Genomic DNA, 26,403 nt, shown 5'->3' on the forward strand with positions numbered 1-26,403 from the left:
ATTGAATCCATTTTGGAATAAGGCTGAAACATAAGAAAATGTGGAAAAAGTGGAGTGCTGCGAATACTTTCCGGATGCACTGTACGTCCTCAGGCTCATGATGATATTTAGACATTGAACATCCACTCTCCCATAAGTTTAGTTCAGGTGTGTTTAGTTTTCCTCTTAAAATCCTAAATCAAATGTATTTTAAATAACTTGGGCACTGACTGACCAGTATTGCTGATGTTTTCTCGCCTGGGGAAGACGAATGTGTTGTCGACGAGAGAAATAAGTGTTTTACTCACCATCAGGCCACTGATTTGTGTGAGTGTAGCTACGTTAGTGCTACACACTGCTGTGTGGTGGATTTGGGAGTGGACCGGTTGTAGAGTGTGACCAGCCTAAACGTTACAGGTGCTGGTGTCATTGGTTTTGTAGTCGAGTGTTTTTCGCCCATCTGCTACATTGCTACTCTCAAGGAGCTATACTGAGTCCCTTATGCTCTCCACTTGCAACCCTTGCTTGCTCCCCCTCTGCCCAGAGGGTGGTAATAACAGATGCCTATCAACAAGCACTGGCAGTTAATGCTTTATCTAAACTTTTGGGTTCTTAATGTATATTAACTATCCTACTCACTAGTAAGAAAAAGTAATCTGGAAAAAAGCTATCTATAGCTGTCAAATAAATGTAGGAGTAAAAAATATGCCCCTCTGACTGGTGGGAGAGTAAACGTAGCAGTCAGCTCAATTCACCAGTTAAAACAAGAGCATGAGAATTCAAATAAAAATAAAAACTTTGATGCCAGTGAGTAAGGTTTGCAGCCAACAGATCAGTTTATTAATTCTTGTTACACAATGTAAGCGTGCATCACCCCACAGGCATCACTAGAGACAGCCTGTACCAGGTTCACTGTCACACCTCCGTCATCCAGTCAGTGTTAGGAAGCACAGACTGTGGCTGCATACAGTAATTCACTCCTGGACACGAGCTGCTGGAGTTCTAACACATTTCTACTGAGAGCCACAACAACACAGCAAATTCAGGGGAAAACAAAGACACTACCAAAAACTAAAAAAAAAATTATACAATTATACAAACCAGAAATATTAGAAAACTATACACAATTCAATGTGCTTGATGTAATTTCTGCATTACAAACATTTTCCATTTCACATAAATATAGATTCATTTCATGTTTGGTTCTCCACCAATTAATGTTTTTGTACTTAAATGCGCATGATAAAAAAAAAAAACGGTCAAATCATAGTTCAGGGGTGGAGCCAAAGGTAGGAACAAAAACACTGCGCTTCCATCTTTAGACTAACCACGAAATGAGAACATGAAAAAATAAAGATGTAAGTATAACAGCTCAGAAGAAAAAAAACAACGACTCAAAACTAAAAAACTGTCCGGGGTATGGAAAAGGAAAAGTAGTGATTCAGGATGAGTGGTGTGTGAACACAGTGACTGAAAATACTAATAATGCATTACAAGACAGAAAACATAATCGCTCATCACACCTTCCTGTTGCCACTTAAATACTTTTACACTTTCTTACATGTATATATAATATACAAAACCTCCCAAATCATTTGACGAATCCCATCACAAGAAGGAAATGATTGCAGCCAGAAAAAAAAACAAGATAAACCATGGTGCTAGTTCAGAGAGACAAACAGAAAATAGATCTCATTTAACTCACAGGGTTGTTGCACAGACTGCATCGTGTAACTGACAGGACCCGGCCTGCTCTCATACTGCTTTCTGAAATAAAGACCACTCAAAAAAAGCAGCAAAAACAAAAGCAGTCGCAGCCGACACTGTCACAGTCTCACTCGGGCCAGTAGGGCGGTGACGTAATCCAGGAAGCCGTTGCCTTCAGAAGAGACTGAGGGGCTCCCTCACTGCTCTCAGAAGACAAATAAATAAAAAACCTTGAGTCTCCAGGTGTTTTCACGGGAGAGGACAAAGAATCCAGAGAGCACATGCAGCCGCTTCAGACTTACAGAAGTATGGAAAGACCAGGATGTACAGTAATACTGTATTTACGGCCAATGCCTGCCCATAGCCTGCTGAGAGGTCAGCTACTACACACTGAATCTTTCAAGATTGGATTTAAGCCATAATAAAAAATAAAAAAAATAAATCTGATGCGTTGTTTTTTTATCTGTTCATTTAGGGCTTTTCTTCCACTTCTTTCATTTTCTTTCTCTCTGAAGACTAAAGAGGTAGTTTCACATTCAAAAAGGGATATGGATGCTGATTTGGAGACAGTAGATTCTAATTGAAACATAAATATTAACTTCATTTAGAATGATAAAAAAAAATATCACAGGAAGTCAAAGGAATATCATATTGTAGCGCTAAAACAGAGAATTCTTCTTAAAGTGAATTGGCTTTCCATGGCATAGGCCTCTCATCAAGGGAATGCAAACCAGCAGAGCTGACCCTCCATTCAGGCTCCCACAGTTTCAAACGGTATCAAGGACCCAAATGAGCTGTCACTTTCCATCTCCTTATCCACAGATCTCTGCGTCTCTTCAGAGTATGCATTGTTGTGAAGCCATAGAAGTGGCCATGTGGGGAGGAGCTGGTGGAGCTGGCCCAGCAGAGATGAGATCCCAGGAGAGTCTGCAGGCCAGCAGGCCGAGGCTCAGAGACCAGGAAGAAGGAGGTGAGGTGGGGTTAAAGCTGGAAACCATCCATGGGCCCTTCCTGTGGCTGGAAGACAAACTGGCCTTGACTCTGGTCCACCTGTGGAGCCAGGCTGGCATCCTCCTCCTCCACGCCAAAGTAGTGCTCAATCAGGTCAAAGGCCTTCTGGTAGATCTCCTGATTCTCGTGGCTCTGCAGGAACTCGATCTTGTCTAGGCCTGCAGAGGTGCAGCAACACATACACAGATTAATTGTTTTCTACATTACAACACCAATGTAAAAAAACAATACTTTGAAAGTAAACTTCTAATGGTTATGAGAGGTGTGGATGTGAAGAGGATAGTTTGAATGACACAGTTGTCCGCAGAGTGTGAGAAGAATGTGGGTGGTGACAGAAGACACCATAGAGCTGTGTGTAGATTCCACAGCTGTTTGTCACACTTTAGAGGGCAATCTTCTAGCCAATTAAAGTAAGCTAACTTAAATACTATATCAGCTGCTGCCATCATGAAAGGTATGTGGTCAAGCTGATAAAAGCCTGATGAGACCTTGTCAAACAAAGACACTTAAGCCTGTAGAGATGAGTGGAGTGTCGGAACCAGACGGGGACACTGAGAGGAGACTTGTGTTCCCAAACAAGGGGGCACCTCCGTTGTCTTGGTTTTAAAATATCTCACATGGAGCAAACTACAGTACTATGCAGCAAAGAGCGGGTCAGGCTGCATTTCTCTGTCTGAACCAATCCAATCCCGAGAGAAAACTAACCGAACCCAACGGTAGGTTTTTCACATTTTTCAGAACCCAACTCGAGGCTGATACAGTTGATATAAGCTGCACTAAGTTTGTGTTACCCTGTCTGTGACACGCATGGTTATTGCTTGTTTTTCCCTGATTGTGTGTGCAGTGTAAAAAAATTAAAAAATAAATCAAGTAGTGGTTAGCTCAGTCAACGTGACAAAACCTGACCATTTTGTACATTTCTGGGATGTGTGATATGCTGGAGAGTTGTACCATAAGCCTCCTCAATGAGAGCACAATAAGGGTTGATGCCTGTTCCGTTCTGTTTGGCCTCCTGTTCTCCCAGTCTGAGGATGTTCTCAAGACCGTTGAGAGACACCTGCACGATCTTGGAATCCATCACAGTCAGCAGGTCACACATGGGTTTAATGGCATTCAGAGACACCAGATACCTGTTTACACAGGGACAAACGATATAAGTTTAAGTTCTCTTTTTCTGCTAAAATTATCCATATTATTTTATTATCATCTTTAAAAAACTTCCTAACTGTAAATATGTGTCTTTTTGATCTGAAATCATTACCAACAGACAGAAAAACTAAAGCAGACGATCAAATCTTGAATTGTCTGTGCACTGCTCTTGTTCAGAGTCATAGAGAAGCCGTGAATTAGTCCGGTAAACACACCGTATCTGTGCAGGAGTGCCCCCGGAGGTGGCATTAGTAATGGCCCACGCTGCCTCCTTCCTTGTGCGGAACTCTGCCTTCTGAAGGATTTCAATGAGTACTGGGAAGATGTTGGCATCGATCACATTCTACAAGGAAAAATTATATTGTAAGCTGCACTTAATGGTAACCTTTCTTCAGACATGAAACACTAAACCCAGGTAAGGCGGCCTTTACCTGAATCTGAGCCCTGTTTCCTGCTGTGATGTTAGACACAGTCCAGCACGCCTCCTTCTTGATGGACTCCTTGGGACTGCTGAGGAGGTGCAGTAAACACGGCAGTGCTGAACAGTTCAAGATTACCTGAGAAAACAAACATGGAAACAGACAGTAGATTGTAATTTTTCTATCATTAATATCTATATCATAATACAGTATTTGATCACTGGTAAACTAGCCATTAAAGAAATAAAGTGGGGGAATCAGGAGCTGAGCTTGTACCTGAGTCTGGATGTCATCTCCTGTTACAATGTTGCCCACCGCACGTAAAGCAGGAGAAACCACCTTATAGTCGCTGTGCCTATAAAACAGTGTTGAGATTGTGAATGACATATTAAAATGTGACATTATTTATGCTAAAACACGGAAAAACTGAGTATTCTTTTAAAGATGATCAGGTTACATCTGTGCTCTGCATCGATTTGCTCAGAAAAGTGCAGACATCAGTTCAGTTTATCAGGTTTTAAACAACAGTGGACATCACCGGACACCAAAAACTTCGACTCAAGACCATTTCACAGTGGTGGCTATTTCCCATGCATGTGGCCACTGTGGCTTTGTGGGTGGTGCTATTTTGTTCTCATCAGATTTGTTGTAGAGATTCGGGGGAAGAAAATAAGTGTTGTAAAATTGGTGAATCAGGGCGAGCAGTGTGAGCCCCTGCCAGCTTTTACAAATACATTTGTGTCTTGAGCCTAAATCAAGGTGTAGAAAGAACGTTGAATTGTGAACAATATGCCTGACTGCACAAGGATCTACCCCCCCTAACCCTTATATAGCTTTTACGGCACTGGTTTAGTGTCCCAGGAAACTCAGACCAATTGCATGCTTTGTAAATCATCTTGTGTGATGCTACTCAACTAATGAAATCTGTGAATTCCGGTGAGAATTCTAACAATGGGTGAGTGATATAGAGATGAGAGAGAAGAGACAGCGATAATTGAGACTGGACAGACTCTTGCATGTTCATTCTTCTGATTGGCAGTTCAAAAACACATCTCATATGTTCCGAGACGACAACTGTTAAATGAAGCAATGTGAAGCAACAACAACATTCCAGCCCAAACATAAAATCGTGGCAGGATGTAAAACTGTAATTTTCTTACATGAGCAGCTCCACCAGTCTGCGGCACACCCCAGAGTCAATGACCGTCTGGATCTTCTCATTGGGGCCGTCAGAAAGGTAGGACAGAGCCCAGCAAGCATCAGCCAGCACATCTGGATCACTGCTGAACAGAAGCCTGGACAACACGCTGAGAGAAGGAGACACCTGACACACACAAGAGACAAGGACAACAAAGACATACGGACAGTTTACTACCACCGCTGGATGATCAAGAATTAATGCTGAAAGCAGAAATACTGGAGGTACAGTATTCCAATTTAGTCATGACAAGAGGACTCACCTTGGCAAAGTCCGGAGGAGGGTTCTTCCCCCGGCAAAGGTTGGATAGAGCCCACACTGCATTGCGGGTTGTTGTGAGACGGTTGGATTTGGCAAGAAGCCTGGACACAACAAAACAGGATCCAATTGTTATATAATGTTGAAATGTAATGATTGACACATTCAATGAGAGAGAGGAAGGACACTCACTGCTGCAGAGACGGCAGGATACCACAGTTCAGCACATAGTCTCTGCACTCAGCATTATCTCCGGCTATGTTCCCCAGTGCCCATACGGCCTGAAACAAAACACACAGTCAACATAGTCCAACAGACTCCTAATATTCACTTTTGAAACAATATTGTTCGATGTCTATAATAACACATTATCTTGGAGCCTCTCACCTGTTCCTGGACATCCTCATACTCAGAGTTGAGCAGCTCAATGAAAATAGGAACTGCTCCGGTTTCAATCACAACCTTGGTGTGAAGGAAGGTACCTGAGGCAATGTTGGTCAGTGCCCAGGCTGCCTCAAACTGTTAGAAACAAACAACACACACGGCACTTCAGTCAGCCAACAGTCTGAAATCAGCACACAGGCAATCATTTACATCACGATTAAATACAAAGGGCTCAAATTATAAAGAACATAACCTATTAAGTATTATTCTTTACACTGCTCAAGTATTATTTCAAAGAAATGAATAACAGAAAATTCAATTATATTTGTATGGCACCAAATCACATTACATATTACACATTCAAGGCACTTTATATAGTAACTTGTACCACTCAATATTTTCACTGGTATAAATTATCCAAATCTCAGAGAGCCAAAACTCTAATTCTGGACACTGTTCACATTGCACTGCGTTCGGAAATGCATCTATTCCAAAACCATAGCTCTCATGTGTAACCTGAATGGTTTCAGCATCAGAGGCTGTGTGCAGCGCTGTGGAGCTCTCACCTGCAGCGTGCAGTTTTCACTCCTCTTCAGGAATTCCACAAAACGATTCACAACACCAGGAGTGGAAATGACCTCATCTATGGGTGGGTTAGGCTCTGTGCAGGAGAACAGATCAGAACTCATCCCTTCTTCAATGTGACCGATCAAAAGAATGAAAGTGGTTTAAATCAACACGTATGCATGAAGAGATTAGAAGCCAGTTCACATGCACTTCTGAATGCGTGTACATTCGAGTCGTAACATTACACCAACGTACATCAGCGCAGTTAAGTTCTTCCACTTGCGACACAGTTGATCACCCAAACTATAACCCTTCAGCAAAAAATATCAAGATTTGAATTTGTATGTTTTTACTAAATTGTAATACTTGTGTGTGTGTTTGTTCTTTACAGTTGATACTATTTTGTTTAATCTCTTGTTTTAAATCAGTGAAAGAGTGGAACAACAAGTAGACACTAATAGCGCTGTGAGAGATTATGACTTAAACTACAGGTCAAATTATTTACTGTTTAGAAATACGGCACAAACCTTTTGAGAGTAATTTTCTGAATTTCTGAGTAGCAATGAGCTGCTGGTCTGGGTCTTCAGAAAATATCATCTGAATCATGTCTGGAGTTATTATCCCATCCTGCAAAAAAGATACATATTCAAAACCATACTCCTGTTGAAATCATTGGTAGCCAAGCACCGTTATAGATACAAATGTAACCCAGACAAGTTGAAAGAAAGAACTCAGTAGCAAACTAACACTTACACCGGCAACAGGTACTGTGGAGCTGACGTCGGGATCCTGAATTGGACATTCCAGCATCGATTCTTCATTTGTAGGTACAGATACATTTCTCCTCTTGAACAGCTGAGGGAAGAGTCAAAGTCACATGATTAACTTGCTGGTAGGGGGATAGTAGCATAGTCAGAGATCCCAGTTATGAAACAAGGAGTGCAGGTGTTAGATTTAAGCCATTTTAGGGGACTCTATCAGAACAAAATGACATATTCAAAGTAATTTATAACAGTTAATATGAAGAGAGAGAAACCGAACGACCGAAAGTAAACAAGGATTTCTCCTCTTGCTGTGAACTCCTCCAGTTTTTAAGGCTGTACGTCAGTTGTCGTTTCAGTTAGGTGGCTCGCACACACAAAACAAGCGCACCGCACACACAAAACATGACTCACAACAGGAGATTTCACAGCACAGCGCATGCACAAATTACGTGACTCGCGAGAGGCAGGACACCATCAGTAGATAATCGTAGTCTTTACAATTCTTATGGTTATGAAACCGCGGTTATGGTAAAATCGGTTAATCCCGACATCCCTATTTGACACTGCTGCATACACAAGATCCAAACGTGCACTTGTAGACGCCCACAGAGATGGTGCAGCCAGGACTATAACTTTGCATTTGTCATTGTGACTGTGCGGTTAAAAAAAGAAGCCTTAACCTAGAAAGGTTTTTAATGAAGTGCTTCAAGGTAAAAGTTTACCTGCTCCTCTCTTTTCTGCTTGCGCAGCTGGATACCTTCCTCCTCTCTTCTTCGACGCATCTCCTGAGGATTCAACGCTTTGTTCTTGTAGCTCTTCATCCTGAAGCCGTCTTTCCCTTCAGTCGCCATGGTGTCTGAGGAGTAAGGGTGGACAAGCAGTTAGCATTTAGCTGCATTCACTCTGGAAATAATGAGGATGTAAGACAATCAGACAGCATTTTGTTCTAAAGAGCAAAACTGTGACATCAATGGATTATAATTAATTTAACATGTATTAAGGTGTGGTTGGCTGAGTTGTGTATGTTTTATAACAGCAAGCTCGGTTTATGGCTACACTAAAAAATTTTAACAAACGACCAGAAATGAATACTGACTCTTTAACAGGGAGCTATGGGGGGTATTGAAAAAGATATTGTAGGTCAATGTGCAGATTTCTTGTGACTTAAGCATTGTCACATTTATTTGGTACAAATACAGGAAAACATCCAGAGGCAGGTTGTTCCAGTTACTAGATACTTTCAGTCTGCAGTTTTTTGGGGGGGGCTCCGCCACAATCACTACAAAATGCAATGAAAATAAATCCAATACAAACAGCAATATACAAGTGTGTCATTCATGTCAAATGACCACACTTTTGGGCCGCATCAAAGGTTACAGTGTGGTTTCAATAATATCTGATGGCTGGGGCGTGTTGATGAGACTATGGCGAGCACTGGAGAAGAAAAACAATAAATGCACATCGCAAGGTGCAAGGGTTTTTGTTACAGTCGTCCAAACTAGACAATTTTTGTGCTTTTATGACAACTGAAGGCTACAACAGGTTCTCTTTCATGTTTAGAAGGGGATGGTGAGGTGAGGGGCATTCAGCTGCAACATGTACACTGAACCTCACACATTGTGGGATGGTATACTGATAAAGATCAATACAAGAGCCATTTCTCTGTGACCTATGGTAAGGGACATAGGGCCAGTGAGATTTGGAAAAGTGCAAACCAATAGTGTGATGATTTGACCCAATGAGTCCCACAGAAACATTTCTATAATACACCGACCTCTATACAATTAAACGCAGTTTTTTTTCCCTCAAGGTCTGATACACGTTTGTGACGCATTTACCATAAAATGATAACACAACATACTGTCTACTATACAAACACATATACCAGGTAAAGTCAAACTACGAGCTGAGATGGTCCAACCAGACTGAAGATGACCGATAACTGGAAATGATGGATCTGACTGGTGGCGCAGTTTGTCTATTAGACGATTCTTATCGATGGGGTTGTAATCGCCCTCATTATCCTGATCATGCTCAGGTACCACATGTCAGTTTCCACACAGTGATGACTTTAACATTCAGGGAAGATTCCCAGTCATCGCACATAGGCAACTGGACCTCAGCACTGTGTGGTTTAACACCATTAGCGGTGCAGGTGTTGTTCAATACATGTCCGCTCAGGTTCAAGTGTGTCTTCGTTCATCTTAGTGGCTGGAAGACAGATCAGGATCGAACACAGTGACGGACAGTGACATGTCAGGGGCTTCTCCGGTGTAGGCCGAGTGAAGCGGCGTTAACCAGCCCGGAGAAGGAGGTCATGTCCAGTACCCTCCAACAACCAGCTCACCGTACATGCTCACGATCGGTACTGACATGAGCTGTCCCCAGACCGGTGGTAGCACTTCACTATACTGACACCGCTGCGGGCAACGTCACTACATGTGTTTGGACTGTTCCTGGTCAGTTACTGAACTAGCTGCACGGCTAGCCCGTCAGCTGATGCCGCGTTTTATCCACATCTCGGCGGGGATTAGCTCCCCTGACAGCCACGTCAGCCTCCACAGCACAGCACCACAACACTGAGTCTTACCCACTGCAGATAGGATGTACCTGTGAACGCGTACAGCTGCTCGATCACTTCAACCTCCTCTGCTCTCCCTCCGCGTCCAGGAGCAAAATGGCGTCCCGCTAAAAACTCTCCCAGCAAACCCCTCGCGTCAACAACAGCCAACGTCACTTCCGCCAGCTGCGTGAGGTCAGCCTGGGTGACTTCGTGGATTTTAGCAAAGTGTTTCTCACACAAATGTCGTTTCCTAAAAACAACCCACCCTTTTCTGTATATTTAAACGACATGACTTTGATGACTTATTGATCTTTTCCCGAGTGTGTATGTACCTTAATTCCAGATTGAGAACTTGTGTGTTCTTTTTTGTTGTCTTTATTTTTCTTTCGTGTGTGTTTTGTATCGTGTATTCTCTATTTTCCTGTTGTTGCCAACCGCTCAGTATTTTTGGGATACTGCGTTATATGCCATCATGGTTGTGATATGCCTTGTTTTCTGTAATATATTTGAATTTGGAAGCCACACCTACACGTATTTATTCTATTTGAAAAACGAAATGATCGGGGGGGACACAAAAAGACACTTGGTTATCTGTTTCTGTTGGCAGCATACAGTTTGAAAGTGAATTTATTTTGAAAGGTTTGGCCGGAAGTGTGACAGTGTTGTGGCGCCGGCTCATCGCGCAGGTTTCACTGCAGAACAGACAGAAACACACCGTGAGTACGTTTTCATCATGTTCAGACCGTTTAGACAGAGGTGAGAAATACACGTGCTCATTCCACAGCCCATCGCTGCTTGGTAACACTCACTGTCCACCTCACACGCCAAAGTCCAATCAAAAAGAGGCTAATTTACGGATAGCTTTGCGAAAGGCAATGTTGCACACCTTGTAACATTAGCAGACTTCGGGAATAAATAGTTGTCTTTATTTCGGCTTACTCACGGAGTAACGGGCAGCACTCCTCATCGACAAAAGTTAACTATTTAGAAACGTGCGATTCAAGCAAGAGACATTAAACCCACTTTACCCCTGTGCTACATTCATCAGTAAACAAGAGAAATGTGGCTCCTCCGCCAATGTTATCGGTGTTCTAGTTTAACTCGCGACAAAGTTAACTGGTGCTGTTCGTTTACATTTCGGTCTATTTGAACACATTCCAGAGTCGCAGATTCGTCATATCCTTTAAAACTAGTCAAAAATGTAAGAACCCTAAGAACACGCACGTTTAGTTCTTTGCGACATGCATATTCATTTTAGGCAATATGAATGAACAAAGATTAAGGGATGACAAGAGAAACAAAAACAACTGCCACCGCTGTTTGTGTCCTCTGTGACATGAAGGTGGTGTGAAGTACATCTAAGGTTTTCTTCGACAAGACCTTCAATATATATGTCAATGTATCACAGGTAAAAGAATTAACTTGAACTCCGGCAACTACTGATTAAAGAGTCTAAAGTTGTCTTGGGCCAAACCACAATCCAGAGTTCCAGTGTCCAGTGCTAGTGGTCCACTACCTTCACCCTAGAAACACAGGGGCCGAGTCCCAGGGTGCTTGGAGAGGGGCCACAGTCTGCAGGCACACTGAGGAGTGGGTTACATTCATATTTAACTGCTGAATTGATGTAGATGTCTCTAAACAAGGTTGTTTCAGTGCCAGGCCTGTTTCCATTGAGCTGGAGAATGAGAGGTGATGACACACATTAATATTGATGACAGAAGAGTTGATGCCTGAAAAGTAATGTTTGCAAAGGACCACTCACATTAAAGACAGTTGAACAAATTTGACGTGTAGTCTAGTATTAGTTATATTTTGTTTGAATTTATGCAGAGAGAGAGAGAGAGAGAGAGAGCTGAATTCTAGTACAAACAGTGTTTATTTTTTCATTTAGCAACATCATACAAGTGGTCAGACATGACGCTGCCATGGTGGCTTGAGCTTGTTCAGCATGTTCACTCCAGTTTCAACCACACTTTACACAAAACAGACAGTAGGAGTCACTCCTGACAAGGACAACTCACATCACCGGCTTCCTGTGTTTCTCTGTGGGACCAGAAAATGAGTTACTATTCCCCAAACTCAAATTCACCAGTGGTTTATGCTCTCTTAAATTATACTACAATGCAAACTACAATCCAAAGTCTTCTTAACAAAGTGCACCTTTATACATGCTTCTGTTTATACTGTGAGGTGTGACAATAAGCCATTTTGTGGGAAAGTGAAACTAGCTTCTGTCTGTAGGCTGCAGCCATGCTGACCTGTGACATCTGTGGTGAAGAGGTATTGTTGGAAGAGGACATGAAGACTCACCTTCTTCTCAGCCATCTGGAAAATGAACTGCACTGCCCTCTCTGCTCCTTGTCTGGAGTGTCATATGAAGAACTCTGTTTCCATATCAGCAATGCACATCCAGAGAGGCAGCAAACAGCCCAGGGTGCGGCTCACCTCATATCCCCTCCAGGGTCTTCTACTGCAACAAACACTGGTGGAACTGAGAGAGAGAAGCCTCAGACCTCTCAGTCCTGCTTGGCCAGAGACAGCTGGGATGAAGTTGGAGACGTGTCACACACCGGTGCCACTGGTGTCACCACTGTCTTGATACAACCTAAACAGAACAAGACACTTGAAAGTGGGGATTCGTCTTCTGGAAAAACTGCATCTACCAAATTGAGGTTGACAACTGGAAGCCCTGAAACCAGACAGGCGTCTGTCAGGCACTTTAATGAGGACAGTAATGGACCTAAATCACAACAGCACAACAAAGCCAAACAGAAGCGACTGTCTCTAACAAGAAGAGGTGATTAAAGTTTTTCAGACTTATTTGCAAAATAAAGTCAGCATTGACATGAATTGCCCTGTTTGTTACAGAGGAGCTGTTTACTTGCCCCATGTGTGAACTGGTCTGCAGTAGCTCTGTCATCCTGCACGAACATGTAGAGTTGCACCTGCAAGAACAGAGCTCAGCTGAAGGTAACCTTCTTCCTCTAAGATTAGCATCTCTGCGGTCCTGTACAGAATGTGCGGTTCTGTCCTTCTCACCGGTTGTAATCAGCACGCAGCCAATCATAAGGATCTCTTCAAAATTCTCAGGCAAAACAAACAAGTTCCACAAATACCAGCCCAGTTTGCTTAGTTAGATCAGACAGAAGAGTTCATTGTTTGTTAAAGCGCCTTAAGCCAGATATGTACATGCTGTATCTTTATTCTGGCTTCTGTTTGTTTAGGATCAGCACGATTGGCCTGTTCACCAGTCAGCAGTCTCTCTCAAGACTGTTTTTTGTAAGCTGAGATGGCATTGTTTGTTTTCGTTGCACTGGTTAGTATACAGCAACAAAATGATGTGTCATGCTCTTTCTGCAGAAGAAGACACAACATGATTCTGTAGGAGACTGTGATTGGTTCACTGGTTCTCTGTATGTGACACAGACTATAGTGGCAAGGTCTGTCTGTCTGTCCACCTGTTTGATCCGGTGTGAACTACCATTATTACTATTAGATACTATGCTTTCTTGCTTTGTATGGACCCCCATTGCGTTCACAACCTTTTCTGATCATCTGACTTTTCCTACTGTGCCATCATCAGGTCTAAATTTTAATGTTTCTAATTCCCCCATTTATGATTAAATAGCCACAGAACTAATGACATTACCTTCACTCTCAGCTGTTGACTGTGTTTAGTGCTGATTAACAAACGTGAGCGTACAAGAATTCTAAATTAAGATGGTGACACATAGTGACACAAACAGCAGGGAGCATCTGATGGAATGATCTCCATGCTGACAGTGAGTTAGTGTGTAATGGTAAGATAAGAAGTCCTTTATTAGTCACACAAAAAAATGTGCAGTGTTACAGCAGCAAGAGTCAGAAAGACATCAGCAATTAATAAGTTACATGCAATACTTAAGTGTAAGGAGTGTAAATACAAAAAATAGAAATATAGGAACATATGAATGCAATTAAACTAGTACAGTGTAAAGACAGGAAGAAATATATGCAGTTTGAGGATATTTACAGTTAATGAATTGCACATGAACGGATTACATGCACAGATGAATATTGCACAGTTGAGACTTTAAAATGTTAAAGATACAGTCCAATGGTGGTGAATGTAGTTTTTACTGGGAGCGAGCTGGTTGTATAGTCTCACTGCTGCAGGAAGGAACAACCTGCGATACCTCTCCTTCAGACAGGTGCTGTATCAGTCTGTCGCTGAAGGAGCTGCCCAGTGCTGTGAGGTAGAGTCAGTTGACCTGTCTCTGCCATTATTACAGTCCCATTTTTCTGGTGGACTTTGCCTCTCAAATTGTCATACCCACTTTTTTCATGATTTGTATGCACCTCTGTCTGACCCCAAGTAGCGTGAATCGGATAGGTATAATAATCAAAGCGGAACTGATGCTAGAGTCAGTTCAGGTCTGAGTCAGATTAGAAAGAAGAAGAAGAAAGCACTTACTTCAGTATTAACTGTTGTAGGAACTATTTCATCCTGCATAGTACAATCACAGGAGCATGAATTGTAAATACTAGGCTGTAGGTTTAACAGGTTTTAACTGGACCATCAACAGGTGATATCAACTGGAGCAGAGAAAAGATCATTAGCCTCCGTCTAAGTGGTCAACCCTTACATAAAGTTTGTTTGTGGACTTACATGGAGTTTTGCAATCTGCTTTGTAGGGGAGGAGAGACTTGAGTGCCCCATGTGCTCTGTTGTGTGCCGTGACAGTGTCTCCCTGCAGGAACATGTGGAACTGCATTTAGACCACGGAGCAGCAGGGAACTGTGCAGGTGGACACACTGTGTATCCGTTTTCCCCAAATTTTCTACGAAGTCTAATGTGTTTGCCAGGAACAGTTCTATAACCACTGCCGTCCTAACTTTTGGCTGACCTGTGTTGCAGCAGGGAGTCCTGGCTCCGACCTGGCACTGGCCAGACAGCTGCAGCAGGAGGAGGAGGAGCAGAGGAGGAGGCAGGAGGAGGCCCAGGAGGAGAAGGAGTTCAAGAAGCTGCAGGTCTCGATTCTACACTGCAGAACACTGTGTCTATCTAAACTCCACTAAACTGCAGTTCCTTATTTTATTGTTCAACCAAGATGAATTCTTTTTTTTATTTCTTCAGAGTAAAGGGCCAAAAGTGTCATTGTTCAAATACTCCCACTACAGATCTCATCCATCCAACCCTGTAGGAGTAAAAAGTCTCTGGAGTAACTAAACTATTGAAAATATTCACAGTTTCCACACATCTCAGCTGTGTGCAGACTACAGCAAAGGAGTTTTCACTGTGGCAGTATCATTTCCTTTTCAGGAAATGTGCAATAATTAGGGGTTTCAATGTACTAAATTCATTTCAATTTTTGTTATTGATGATTAGTCAGCAAAATAACTAACACAGATTAATCTCACACTCTAATGAGCATATGGGATGATAGTTCTCTGCGGGATGTCATCAACCTTGGTCTGGTTTCAAACTTGTACAACCGCTGCGAGTACACACTTTCCACCTCTCATTAAAAGTTCACTCAAAATGAATCCACACTCTGCCCTTACGTCTCATTCTGTAAACATCTCTCCGCTCTATACTCGGTGTTCACTGTTATGAGCAGACATGACAGACATCTGCACAAATATAAATTACTACAAGACACTGAACGACATGAGCAGACTCTATGTATTAAGCACAATGAATAGAACAGAAGCATAGCAACACAAGCTGGTAAGTTGGCACTTTGAATCCAACTTTGAAGATTGTGAAGTTAATGTCTAAAGAACACCTTGAGGGAATTTCTTCAAATTTGATACAAACATTCGCTTGGCCTGGAAAATGAACTGATTAGTTGTGGGTGGTCAAAGGCTAAAGGTCAAGGTCACAGTGGCCTCATAAAACCTGTTGCCTTCTTGAACATGATATCTCATGTCTGCCTTTGGGGAATTTCTTTAAAATTGGACCAGTTGTCACCCGGACTCCAAGATGAACTGATTAGATGTCAGTGGTCAAAGACAAAACGCCATGGTGACCTTATATGAGTCTTCAAAGAAAAAGAATGTAGACTGAAATTTCACTGGTATAATCACAGGTCGGTAAATTCTACTTTGCATTTGTACTGCCTCCCACTGGTTAATTTGAATTGAAACATTTGTGGTATGACTTTGGAACATTTTGAGAAGTTTTGTGATGACTGAGTCAACAGTTGTTGACAAGCTTTATACTAACCCATGGTTTTATGAGATTTTAAAAAATCCCATCGAGCTAACCCACATCCAAGAGGCTTTTTGTAGAGCATCAAATTTCAAGTATATCAAACTTTTGGTGTGAAACATGGTGGGTTTTTCCAATTTGCATTTTTTTGACTGCACCACAATCTAGCCAACTGGTCTCATATTTATTTGGAAGCACATGCAAACAATTTTAAGTTATTGGGCCAAATTGCATGCTTGTAGCTCCTTCCAGCTCAGGGCAATTTGAGCTCAAGTGGCAGACAAAAATAATAGAGTTCTGCCAATCAGGGTATTGAACCCTATTTAACCCATATAAATCGCAGGATATGATATACTGGAGCTAAGGCATACAAACTTATCATTGGTTCCTGACCCAGTTTTGCAGTCTATACAGCCTCACAGTACGTCCTCTTGATTGCTCCACTGTCATGTTTACTGTCTGTAGCCTGTAGTTCCACTCTGTACAAGTTTGGGTATGTACAAACTTTCAGTCTTGTGCTTTCACAAAACTGCAGTGTATCAACCTAACCTGTGTGGTATGTTGACTGTGCAGAGGCAGTTTGGTCTGGACGGCAGAGGGGGCTACCGCAGACAGCTGGAGAGCACAATGGAGAGAGCTGTGGCCAAGGGCCTCATGGCCCCGTCGGAATTTCACTGTAAGAGGGCTGAGATGATGGAGTCTCTGGCCTCTGGGGTTGACGATGGCCGAACCAGAACTCAGGGTATGTTTCTGCATGTCCTGCAACTATAACTCTGCCAAATCAACACAGACAGAGTTATGTGAGCTTTACTCTTTACTCCTATGACATTTAATGCAAACACCTACACTGTAGTCAACATTGTATCCATAGCTTTACAATATATTGATAACACAGGCAATTTGATTACAAAGCCTATAAATTATAAAATCCTCTTTATTCTAGTATCTAGTAATAATGATAATATTAATTCTGATAATATATAATAAAAAACAAATACAATTTGAACTACCACCCCTACTGCTGCTGTACTACTACTAATAATAATAATAATAATGTATCAACACATGGCAGTGAGTATGTGATAGAATTCTCCTTAAATTAGTTTTTTCTCATTATTAGTCTATCAGAGAATAAAATGCAGCAGTAAGACTATTGCTGTCAACTTCTCCATGCCTGTCTGTGCTAAGCACTAACTCAGATGGCTGGTGGATGATATACAGTGACTAGTAGAACTGTTGTTTTCCATCTGGGGTCTGAGAGACTAAGAAGGTGGTTTTCAAATTAGTTGATAAATTCGTCAGAATGGAAAAATTGCTCCAACTCCATCTCAACCTGTGCTTCAAGGTATGTGAGAGTTGATATGAGTATGTTCATTTAAAATAACATATTCCTCTTGCTCCAACCAGGTTTGTTATATTGAATAAACCACATGATCAGATATCAGATCATTGACTAATATAGATAGATAGATCAAAGTGACCTAATATTTAATAGTCCGCATTTAATTGACCTATCTTTTGGTTATTGTTGTTATAATAGTCTTAATTTCTGTAGACCTTTTATGTATTACTCTTCCTCTGTTTACTTTTGATTAAATTAATTGAGGTGGTCAACTTTAATAGAGACGCAGAGAAGTGTATCTAACTCTTAGTAACTGTGTAAACGTTGCTTTTAAATCTGTTACTGATGTATTTTTGAATAATACCTTCCAGTCAATTGTGATGTCTCTCTCTTCATTTTTCAGTATCTGGTATATTCATACCCTGAAATACTTTCATGTGCAAAGGAAACAATTCATCAGGACTGTCGAGTTTATGTTCCTGCCCATCTGTCAGATTCCCAGAATTTGTCAACTCCCTGTTTTGGTCCACGTCTTTATCCTGAACCAGTTCTTCAGCATTCCCACACCTTTCACAAAATGTTCTTTTAGTTGATCTCTGCGTGTGTATTAATACACCTAATGCTTTATTCAGCTGCTTATATAAACTACTCTCTGTTCTGCAAATCAAACTATGTAACAAGTCAATGAATGACGCACACAGAGGGAGAAATGTACTGTTGCTGAATGTGGGCACAGTATTAATCAGTGTTGTGTTGTTATGGTAAGTCTATAAAGACTTGACCATATCTTTCATTCCCACGCTGTTCTTACTTTGTAACAAGGGAGCGGTGACAATCTTCTGTGAGAAGGGAATGATAAACTTCATAAGGAGCTTAAACTGCTGTAATCAGGTCCAGCAAGTTCAAAATCAATGCCAGCGTTCATCGTGGATATTAGGCCAGGAAACTTTCAAAATATCATGAATTCTAAACAGAGTTTGGTGTTTGTTACAACACTTCTGGTTCCTGAAGCCAGAGATCAAAAGGAAAACACACAGTTTGACTGTTTTCGTTCTTGTGAGTAGGATAATGCAGTCATAGCTCTGGTTGAACAAATTATAGGCCTTGTTTTCTGTACATGAAAACCACTTAAGTGTTCACAGTGAGAGCCCAACAGAAGCAATTACCACTTGAGATCACACTGTTCCTCAGCAAAAGGTACAAGGTGTTGCCAGAATTTGTCACCAACTCACAGTTCTTTTTTAGATACATGCTCCAGCCGAAAGATGCAACAAAGCTCCTCATCTTGACTTAAATCACTGACTTTTTCATTCATGGTCAGTGATTTAACCCCTAAGCCATAAAAGCACATTCCCCCACTGTGGAAACATGTTATTGATGTTATCTTTGGCCTTGACTGATCAACAGGATATATCTTCAGAAGTATTTTTGTGACAGATGTCTTCTGTTGGCCTGCAGTGATCAAATTGTTAATCTCTGACAAAACCCAACATTTAAATCCAGCACTTCCCCAGTGTTGAGATTACAAGTAGGACGAGCTACATATCAGGCGGTTTGCATCTTGATGGAATCTGTCTAACGTTCATCTTCAGAATTCAATGGTCAAGTCAAGTTTCCCCTCTTTGGCTCTTTGGAATAAAAAAAGTTTTCAGACAGAATCTGCACTGTGTGAAAATAGCTGCCCCTTCTTTCATTTCAGTTAGACCGCTGTGTTGGCACAGTGGGTGTCCTGATGCTATGACAGGAGCAGGGCTGTTTGGCAAAGACGCCATTTGGCAACGCACAGTGTCGACCAATTATTAAGAGGAGCTGCGCATTCATGGACACCAGATTCAAAATATTAAGAGACAGGATATGTTGTTCTGTGTTTCTGTGTCTGCTAAAGGTTTAAGAAAAAAATGATTGCCTTTTTTTCCCAATTGCTATACTGAAATGAAATAATCTCCACACACTCATAACTCTGATGCTGTCAATTTGATTTGAAGTTGTACAGGTTGAAATTTTCGCTCATTGGCAATTCTTGAGGATCATGGCCTCAAAATATAATCACAATTCCATCAGTCAACTCCTGGTTGTGGTAATTAAAGCTTTGAGGGGGGCCCAATCATGTGACATCTCATGGTTTAAATGCTCTATAGCCATCTTCATTCACTTCCACCCTCATGTCTGCCTTTACTCATCAAACAAACATAGATTATCTGACAGGCATCATTTGTAGCCTTACTTCTAGCTGACAACTAGTTGAAACAGGTTTTAAGTTGTCTTGGCTGCTTGTTCTACACTGAAGCACATTGCATTACCTGTTAATTATGACCTCTGTATCTTATAATTATGGCTTACGATGTCATTATTAAACGATCTGTGATGAAGATTTCAATCCAACGCAAAGAAGTGAATAAACTATTGTAAACACTGTGGTACAGGACAGTATAAACAGCAATTATAGCTGTGACTGTTATTTACACCAGAGTCTGATCTTGTGGTGACGGTAAAATTACTCAGTTGCTGCTGGAATGTACTTAGCTGAACCCGTTTAACATGGACTCCCTTCACCTCTGTGTCTAGGTGTGGTCAGAGCATTACACGAATACTACCAGACTGAAAGCAGAGACTGTGTTCATGTGTGGCTGAGCGCTGACACAGACCACTACTGCTCCTCGGCAGGGGACAAAGGCTGGGGATGTGGATACAGAAACTTCCAGATGCTCATCTCCTCTCTACAATGCATAGACGTCTATTCTTCCTTCCTACAAGGTGCACAACCACTCGACATAATCAGAACTTTTCTTCTCTTTCTTGAGTGGTGTGTGTGTGTGTGTGTGTGTGTGTGTGTGTGTGTGTGTGTGTGTGTGTGTGTGTGTGTGTGTGTGTGTGTGTGTGTGTGTGTGTGTGTGTGTGTGTGTGTGTGTGCGCGTGTGTGTGCGCGTGCGTGCGTGCGCTTGTGCAATGTAAGCATGTTTCAAATAAATGCCCAGTTCTCTGGGCATTAGAGGAGAATATCTTATTTATGAATGTTTGACTCTACAGTATTTCATTTAGTGTTGTAGATTATTGTGAAAGGGAGAAAGATTTTTTTTCAATGTTTGTCAACATAATAGTACAGGAGTCTCCTTTAATTATAGGATTATGAGTTATTTGAGTTTCATTTCTTTAAGTTAATTTCTATTTATAAGTTTATTGGATGGCTCTTAATTGTACAGCGCCCATGATGAACCTTTGTCTGTGTTGCTGTGGGGAAGAACGCAGTCAGAAGCAGGAATCAGATCTTTGTTCAGATCTTTGTAAATTGTTACAGTTTAGGGACCTTTTTATGTCCAGAGTGTATCTGTGCCCTGTCGTAATGTAGGTGATTCACTGTTGAATGATGTTTAAACATTAAGTCTGTTTCTTTCATGATGATGCACACTGAGGTACCGTCATCTACTGTACTTACTAATTGATAGTGCTCCACTGTCCGTCATACCTTAAAGCTCAGTTAGAGCTGAGGTTATTTGTGTATCAATGAATTACCCTCAGCTTCCATTTACTTAAGTTTGTGAACTGTAGTTTTAGTTTTGTCTGTGACTTTATTTTTGGTGAAGCTATGAAGTATGAAGATAGTTCGTTAGATAACTGTCTGGCTGTGATGCCAATCACACTCTTTGTTATTGTAGAGATTCATATCTCTTCCTGGTCTTTAGTGGTTTAACAGTGGCTTTAAAAGGATGGCAGTTATTTTGATAATCAAACATTTTGTACTATCAAGCACCGCTGTGGTTGAACTGGAACAATGTGCTGTGGGACCCACACCACCCGCAGCTGCCAGTTACCCAATAGTAGTTATTCACCGCCGCAAAAGCATGACACAGCAACATCCAAAATATCTCGCAATACTTTAGGGTAGAGATATTTCCTTAAAAAGTGAAGGATTTAAAGGATATACTGAGATGAATGAGTAAAACTATAAAAAACTCTCCTAATGTTATGGTGCTTTGCTGCCTCTCCTCACCATACACATTTCCCTTCTTTCCATTTACTTGAGTGTCTCCTTGTCCTCCAGATAAGGATGTGCCTAGTATACCGCGGGTGCAGAGTATGATAGAGGAGGCATGGAAAGAAGGCCTGGATCCACAAGGTGCATCCCACTTTAACCAGCGGCTGCAAGGAACACGAGCCTGGATTGGAGCCACAGAGATGTACTCCCTTCTCACCTCTCTGGGAATCAGGTGAGCAACACTAGGTTCTGTGTGATTCATGTGCCAAAGCAAACTACCTCAACAGGAAGAGTTAGGCTTGAAGAATAACTGACACGAGTAACATAAGCTCAGACATGCACTGAATTCTGGAGAACCTCCGGACATTCTCCGGAGGGGCTGTATGTGTGAACGCAAATGTCTGAGTGAGAGCCTTTCTGCAGACCTTCTGCGGCAGTCCCCTGGTAAAAAGTCTGCAGAAAGTCCGGAGAAGCCGATGTGAGAACACAGAAGAACCTCTGCAGGATTCACGATGAGCGAGTGGGGGTCTTGATGAGATTTCTTTCACGAGACAGACATGCACATAGAAGACAGGACTGTTGAAGGTTGTAGAGTAAAAGAGAAGAGAGCTTTTGGTGATGAAATTTAGAGTTGCCAATGTCTCAGTTGATCCATTAGTCCAACCAAAGAACATTTATCTACAACTATTCTAATAATTTTAATATAATTGCAGTCGTTGTTTAAGCATGAATCTCAAATATTGGGTGGTTACATCTTCTTAAGTGTGAGTACTGCATTGTACTGTTTCCTATCTTTGTAACGTTACGTGCTGAATTGAATCCAGAAACTAATCATCTGAATCGCTGATGAACTTTGTGGTGGCTGGTGGCAACACATTACTGCCCCATCACTAAAAGAAGCATGGCCATAAAGGGACTCGCAGGATCTAATGCAAGGCATTCACAAGGTTTAAACTAAATACAAAACATAATGAGCAGACACATTCTTTCTTAATATGATGACATCATAGTGAAATCAGAGGAATCACATTTTTGATGAGAGCAAAAAAGTTCTTTACATCGTTAAACAGACTGTCCCTGAACCTGATGATATAAAGGCTGAAACAATGATAAAAATATAAAGGAAATGGGTTTGGTTCGGCATCAGCCACAGAGAGTCTCAGCTGTCGTCAGGCATTCAGAGTGTCATCCAGGTCACATTTTATTTGTGACTTTAAATCCCTATGAAGCTGGAGGGGGTCATGTTTCAGTTGAATGTAATACTAAGTAAGGCCTGTACTCTATGTGTTTTTTTAGTGCCCGCATCATTGACTTTCATCAGCCAACGGGCCCAGGCAGCACCCACCCCCGGCTGTTTGAATGGGTGAAGCAGTACTACTGTCAGTCCAGCAAGAGCAGCAGACTGACCCCCCGACTGATCCAGACCGCGCTGCCGCCCCTTTACCTGCAGCACCAAGGTGCACATCAACACCACCAACACACTCCTTTGTCACACACTGACTGACACACTTGAACAGATGTGGGGCTTGAGAAGACGGTTGTTTTACAATAGTAGACCTCTTGTTGTATCTTTGGCCAATACACCAGTGGCTTCAAACGGTCATTTTAGAGGCCTGGGAGCCAGCATAAACCTCAGATGGCTTTTAAACCGTCCAGTCTCATCATTACATTTACACTTTACATTCAAACTGAGGAGAATTTTAAAAGTTGTTACTCAGTCATCACTAAGATTATTTTATATTCCGTTTCTACTAATAGATCCCTTTCACCTAAATCTTACACACTGAACCTTTAACCTCTCTCCATGTTCCACCTTTGACGAGATTTGGGTTTGACTCGGGAGTTAAGGTCTGTTTTGGTTGCTTCGCCTTTTATCACATCACTCATTCTCCAGCACATGTAGCATGTCAAGTTCTCATGGAACAGTAAATGTTCCAACATTCAATGGTGTTGTTCATTTCTATGACAACGCTGACCTCGGAGACAGTAGCTGGGAAAATATTCTCTCTACTTACACAAGTGCTGCTGTGCCAAAATCTCCATAAGAACCAAGGAAGTGGAAGCTGAACTGAGCTGGTTTAATGAGTTGTGGAGTTTGAAAAAGGGGAGTGTTTACTATCTCTTGAGGGTCGAATGAAAAGATCCCTCTGAGATGCGATGCTGGAAATGTTGGATCCAGTGTTTTTGGGAGCAAAAGCTGTCGTGGCCTTGGCTGCTTCAGTTTTATCTTTTAAACTGTCTCTCATCAGTCCTCCAAATAAATTAACATCTTTTTTCCCCTCTAGTATATTTGTGGAAGGAAGAGCGAATAACTTTCCTTAAGCTAATGATCTTTTCCTGCTCTGCTGAAACAGTGATACTCTTTTACACTGGCGCTTTTCCAAATATGTGTAGATCCTTTAAAGTGGAGCCCTTTCATGGACAGGTAATCAGGTTTTTATGTTCTCTAATCTCTTCACTTGATAACAGAGTTCAGGTTTCCTGTTTACACTGCCGTGTCTGAAATCAAGTTTCTGCAAGATTCAGGTTACTCCAGTGCATGGAAACACACTAAGTTTGTACTGCAGAGGTTGTGCCCACATTAGTCACTCTCTCTTTGTTTGCGCTGATTCTAGTTGGATCATGATGGTTTCTAACATTTAGATCTTAGTTTTATCTTGATTCTGAGATCATCAGGTTGATGATACCAACTGGGGTTAGGGGGGGTTACTAATTTAGGGCAACACAATGTGCTGTTTATAAAGCAACAACCCATTTACCAAAGATAAATCTGCAACAACACATATCACATGATATATGTTACAAGCCCCGTAAAGTGTGTGTGTGTGTGTGTGTGTGTGTGTGTGTGTGTGTGTGTGTGTGTGTGTGTGTGTGTGTGTGTGTGTGTGTGTGTGTGTGTGTGTGTGTGTGTGTGTGTGTGTGTGTGTGTGTGTGTTTCTGCTTGTCTTCTCTTGCCCCATTTCGCGCTTACTCTCCGATCAATGAACGCGAAAAGCCCCAAAAATATCTTTAGTTAATAAATAAAGTATTTAAAAGTGATGGTTTTAACCTGCAGGGCTGAAGTCACCTGTACTGCTGGTTGGTTAGTTGGTTCTCATTAGTCGAACAGTCTCAGGTATTACAACCTAATGAAGACATAGAAAATATAATCTAGAACAAAATGTTAGCTTTATAATTAATTTAGGCTAATAATGGGACCAGGCAGATTTAACTTTTTTCCCTGGAACGATTTCAGTCCACCAATCTTTTCTTTGTTTGATTTACAGCCCAACTTTGTTTCAACGTGTCTCAACTGATTACTCAAAAAGTGTGATTTTCCTCTATGACAGCCAGCCAGTCTTTCCCTCCACTGTCACCAATCCAAACAGCTTTAAACATTTCTTCTTTCCAAAATGGTTGGAAAACATATTGTCCAACCCAGTCCTGTTTGAGCACCGTTGTGCCCTTCTCTCTGGTCCTCATCTCCTCAACCTCTGCTTCCCCTACAGGTCATAGCCACTCCATAGTGGGTCTAGAGCAGAAGAAGAATGGGAGCCTTTGCCTCTTGGTTCTGGATCCTGGCTCCTCAGTATCAGACACCAGGAAGCTGCTGAGCAGGGACACCATCTCCACAGCTGTCCGCCACGTCAGGAAGTTCCCTGGCAGCCTCAAGCACAAACAGTACCAAGTGGTGGCAGCACATGGCATCTTATCTGCTGAAGAGAAACAGGTGAAGTGTGCGCATGTGTAGCAGGTTTTTTTTGACTGAACCAGATTAATCCTTCGCCTGTTTGGTACTTCAGGTTTAGTTACTTCATGTTCTTAGTTATGTTCTTGATCCCTGGCTGTGACATTGTCATGAGTCATTAACCATACAAAGACCTTGATTGAATTGTTGATTGATTGCCTTTTCAGTCCTTGAATTAGAAGTCTGCAGACTATGAATGAGTGCTGACTAAAATACTTTATCTGTGTATCAACACACTTTTGTTGTTTGCTTTTACAGATTAGCATCTTGAACTCTAGGACACTGTGTGCTGAAAGGATCCCATGAGCAGTGGCACATTTCTATATCTCTTCTGATGTCTCATCTGTTTGTTTTTACTGTGGACACATGGTGTTTATCACACCTGGAGCTGTTTAATGTAGTAGTTTGCTAATAAATTTTAGAATTTGTGTTTTTTTAAATGTTTTAAATAAACTATTTGCTCTCAATGCTGTCCAGTCACTTACTATTGTCAGCTCAAGTTAATGGAGCAGAACCACCCTGGCTGTCCTGAGAGAACCCTGTCCAACTAGAAACACACACACACACGTCACAATGTGTAACTGATGATACAACAGGGTGTCAACATCTACAGTGCAATCCAAATGGAATGATGAGATATTTTAAGAGAAAGCATTCAGCATTCAGAAGGTTCAACAGCTGCTCAGGTTTTCCTGTGTTTTTTTTTTTAACGGATGAGGTCAAAGCCCTCCACTAACATCGTAAAGAATTATTACACTACAAGATAAAACATTAACCTTCAGGGGAAATGAGCAGAGCAAACTTTACATGTTCAAAGAGTGCGTCTGCCATCTGTTAACTGAGCCTGTGCTGCCCTCAAATAATGTATGAGCTGCGGTTAGGCACTATACAAATGGAATTAAACTGAATTCCATTGTGTTGAATGTGTCAGAAGCTAAGAGAATTAGTACCTTGGATATTCAATTTCCTCTGGGAGACTGCTGGTTGGTCAATGCCCTGGGAAAAAGATATGTCATGAAGGAACCCACAACTACATTTCTTCAGTATTTTTTAATCACATATTTACTAGGAGTGGGAGAAAATATTGATACGGCAATATATCGTCACCCTGGCTCATGAGATACAATTATCAATATGCTGCTGCCAATATTTTAGGTTCTTTTAGAAAG

At 41.6% G+C, this 26,403-nt stretch overlaps 2 protein-coding genes across 11 annotated transcripts; one reads left to right on the top strand and one right to left on the bottom strand.

The window, feature by feature from the left end:
• Positions 1–791: 791 nt before the first annotated feature.
• Positions 792–10,133, bottom strand: kpna5 (karyopherin alpha 5 (importin alpha 6)). 4 transcript variants are annotated; one of them, XM_034611870.1, is made up of 14 exons: positions 10,047–10,133; positions 8,159–8,292; positions 7,426–7,527; positions 7,200–7,299; positions 6,672–6,766; positions 6,109–6,240; positions 5,914–6,002; positions 5,726–5,825; positions 5,426–5,589; positions 4,542–4,620; positions 4,278–4,403; positions 4,062–4,189; positions 3,649–3,827; positions 792–2,855 (listed from the first exon to the last, which is right to left on the bottom strand). In XM_034611870.1, the coding sequence occupies exons 2-14, from the start codon at positions 8,285–8,287 to the stop codon at positions 2,668–2,670; spliced, it is 1,611 nt and encodes a 536-aa protein (XP_034467761.1). In that variant the 5' UTR covers positions 8,288–8,292; positions 10,047–10,133; the 3' UTR covers positions 792–2,667. The 4 variants fall into 4 exon arrangements, with proteins under 4 accessions (XP_034467761.1, XP_034467759.1, XP_034467760.1 ...); XM_034611868.1 differs by having other exon boundaries at positions 6,672–6,799; XM_034611869.1 differs by having other exon boundaries at positions 6,672–6,799; positions 10,027–10,129.
• A 446-nt stretch (positions 10,134–10,579) lies between these two features.
• Positions 10,580–25,701, top strand: zufsp (zinc finger containing ubiquitin peptidase 1). 7 transcript variants are annotated; one of them, XM_034611861.1, is made up of 11 exons: positions 10,580–10,715; positions 12,241–12,796; positions 12,868–12,969; positions 14,674–14,784; positions 14,897–15,009; positions 16,766–16,934; positions 20,100–20,288; positions 21,574–21,739; positions 22,804–22,964; positions 24,996–25,216; positions 25,493–25,701. In XM_034611861.1, exons 2-11 carry the CDS (start codon positions 12,250–12,252, stop codon positions 25,538–25,540), a joined length of 1,827 nt encoding a protein of 608 aa, XP_034467752.1. In that variant the 5' UTR covers positions 10,580–10,715; positions 12,241–12,249; the 3' UTR covers positions 25,541–25,701. The 7 variants fall into 7 exon arrangements, with proteins under 7 accessions (XP_034467752.1, XP_034467755.1, XP_034467756.1 ...); XM_034611864.1 differs by having other exon boundaries at positions 14,897–15,004; positions 16,761–16,934; XM_034611865.1 differs by having other exon boundaries at positions 14,900–15,009.
• The last annotated feature ends 702 nt before the right edge of the window (positions 25,702–26,403 follow it).

This window comes from Hippoglossus hippoglossus, chromosome 16 (genome assembly GCF_009819705.1).
Source record: "Hippoglossus hippoglossus isolate fHipHip1 chromosome 16, fHipHip1.pri, whole genome shotgun sequence".
NCBI lineage: Eukaryota > Metazoa > Chordata > Actinopteri > Pleuronectiformes > Pleuronectidae > Hippoglossus > Hippoglossus hippoglossus.

What these genes read in the sequence shown, in the direction of transcription:
- zufsp (XM_034611861.1), top strand. Translation starts at nt 12,250, where the DNA reads ATGCTGACCTGTGACATCTGTGGTGAAGAGGTATTGTTGGAAGAGGAC. An exon ending in ACTGTCTCTAACAAGAAGAG is followed by an intron (nt 12,797 to 12,867) that starts GTGATTAAAGTT and finishes TGTTTGTTACAG; the next exon opens with AGGAGCTGTTTACTTGCCCC. An exon ending in TGGCCGAACCAGAACTCAGG is followed by an intron (nt 16,935 to 20,099) that starts GTATGTTTCTGC and finishes CTCTGTGTCTAG; the next exon opens with GTGTGGTCAGAGCATTACAC.
- kpna5 (XM_034611868.1), bottom strand. Translation starts at nt 8,287, where the DNA reads ATGGCGACTGAAGGGAAAGACGGCTTCAGGATGAAGAGCTACAAGAAC. An exon ending in ATGAGGATGTCCAGGAACAG is followed by an intron (nt 6,003 to 6,108) that starts GTGAGAGGCTCC and finishes GTTTTGTTTCAG; the next exon opens with GCCGTATGGGCACTGGGGAA. An exon ending in GAGATGACATCCAGACTCAG is followed by an intron (nt 4,404 to 4,541) that starts GTACAAGCTCAG and finishes TTGTTTTCTCAG; the next exon opens with GTAATCTTGAACTGTTCAGC.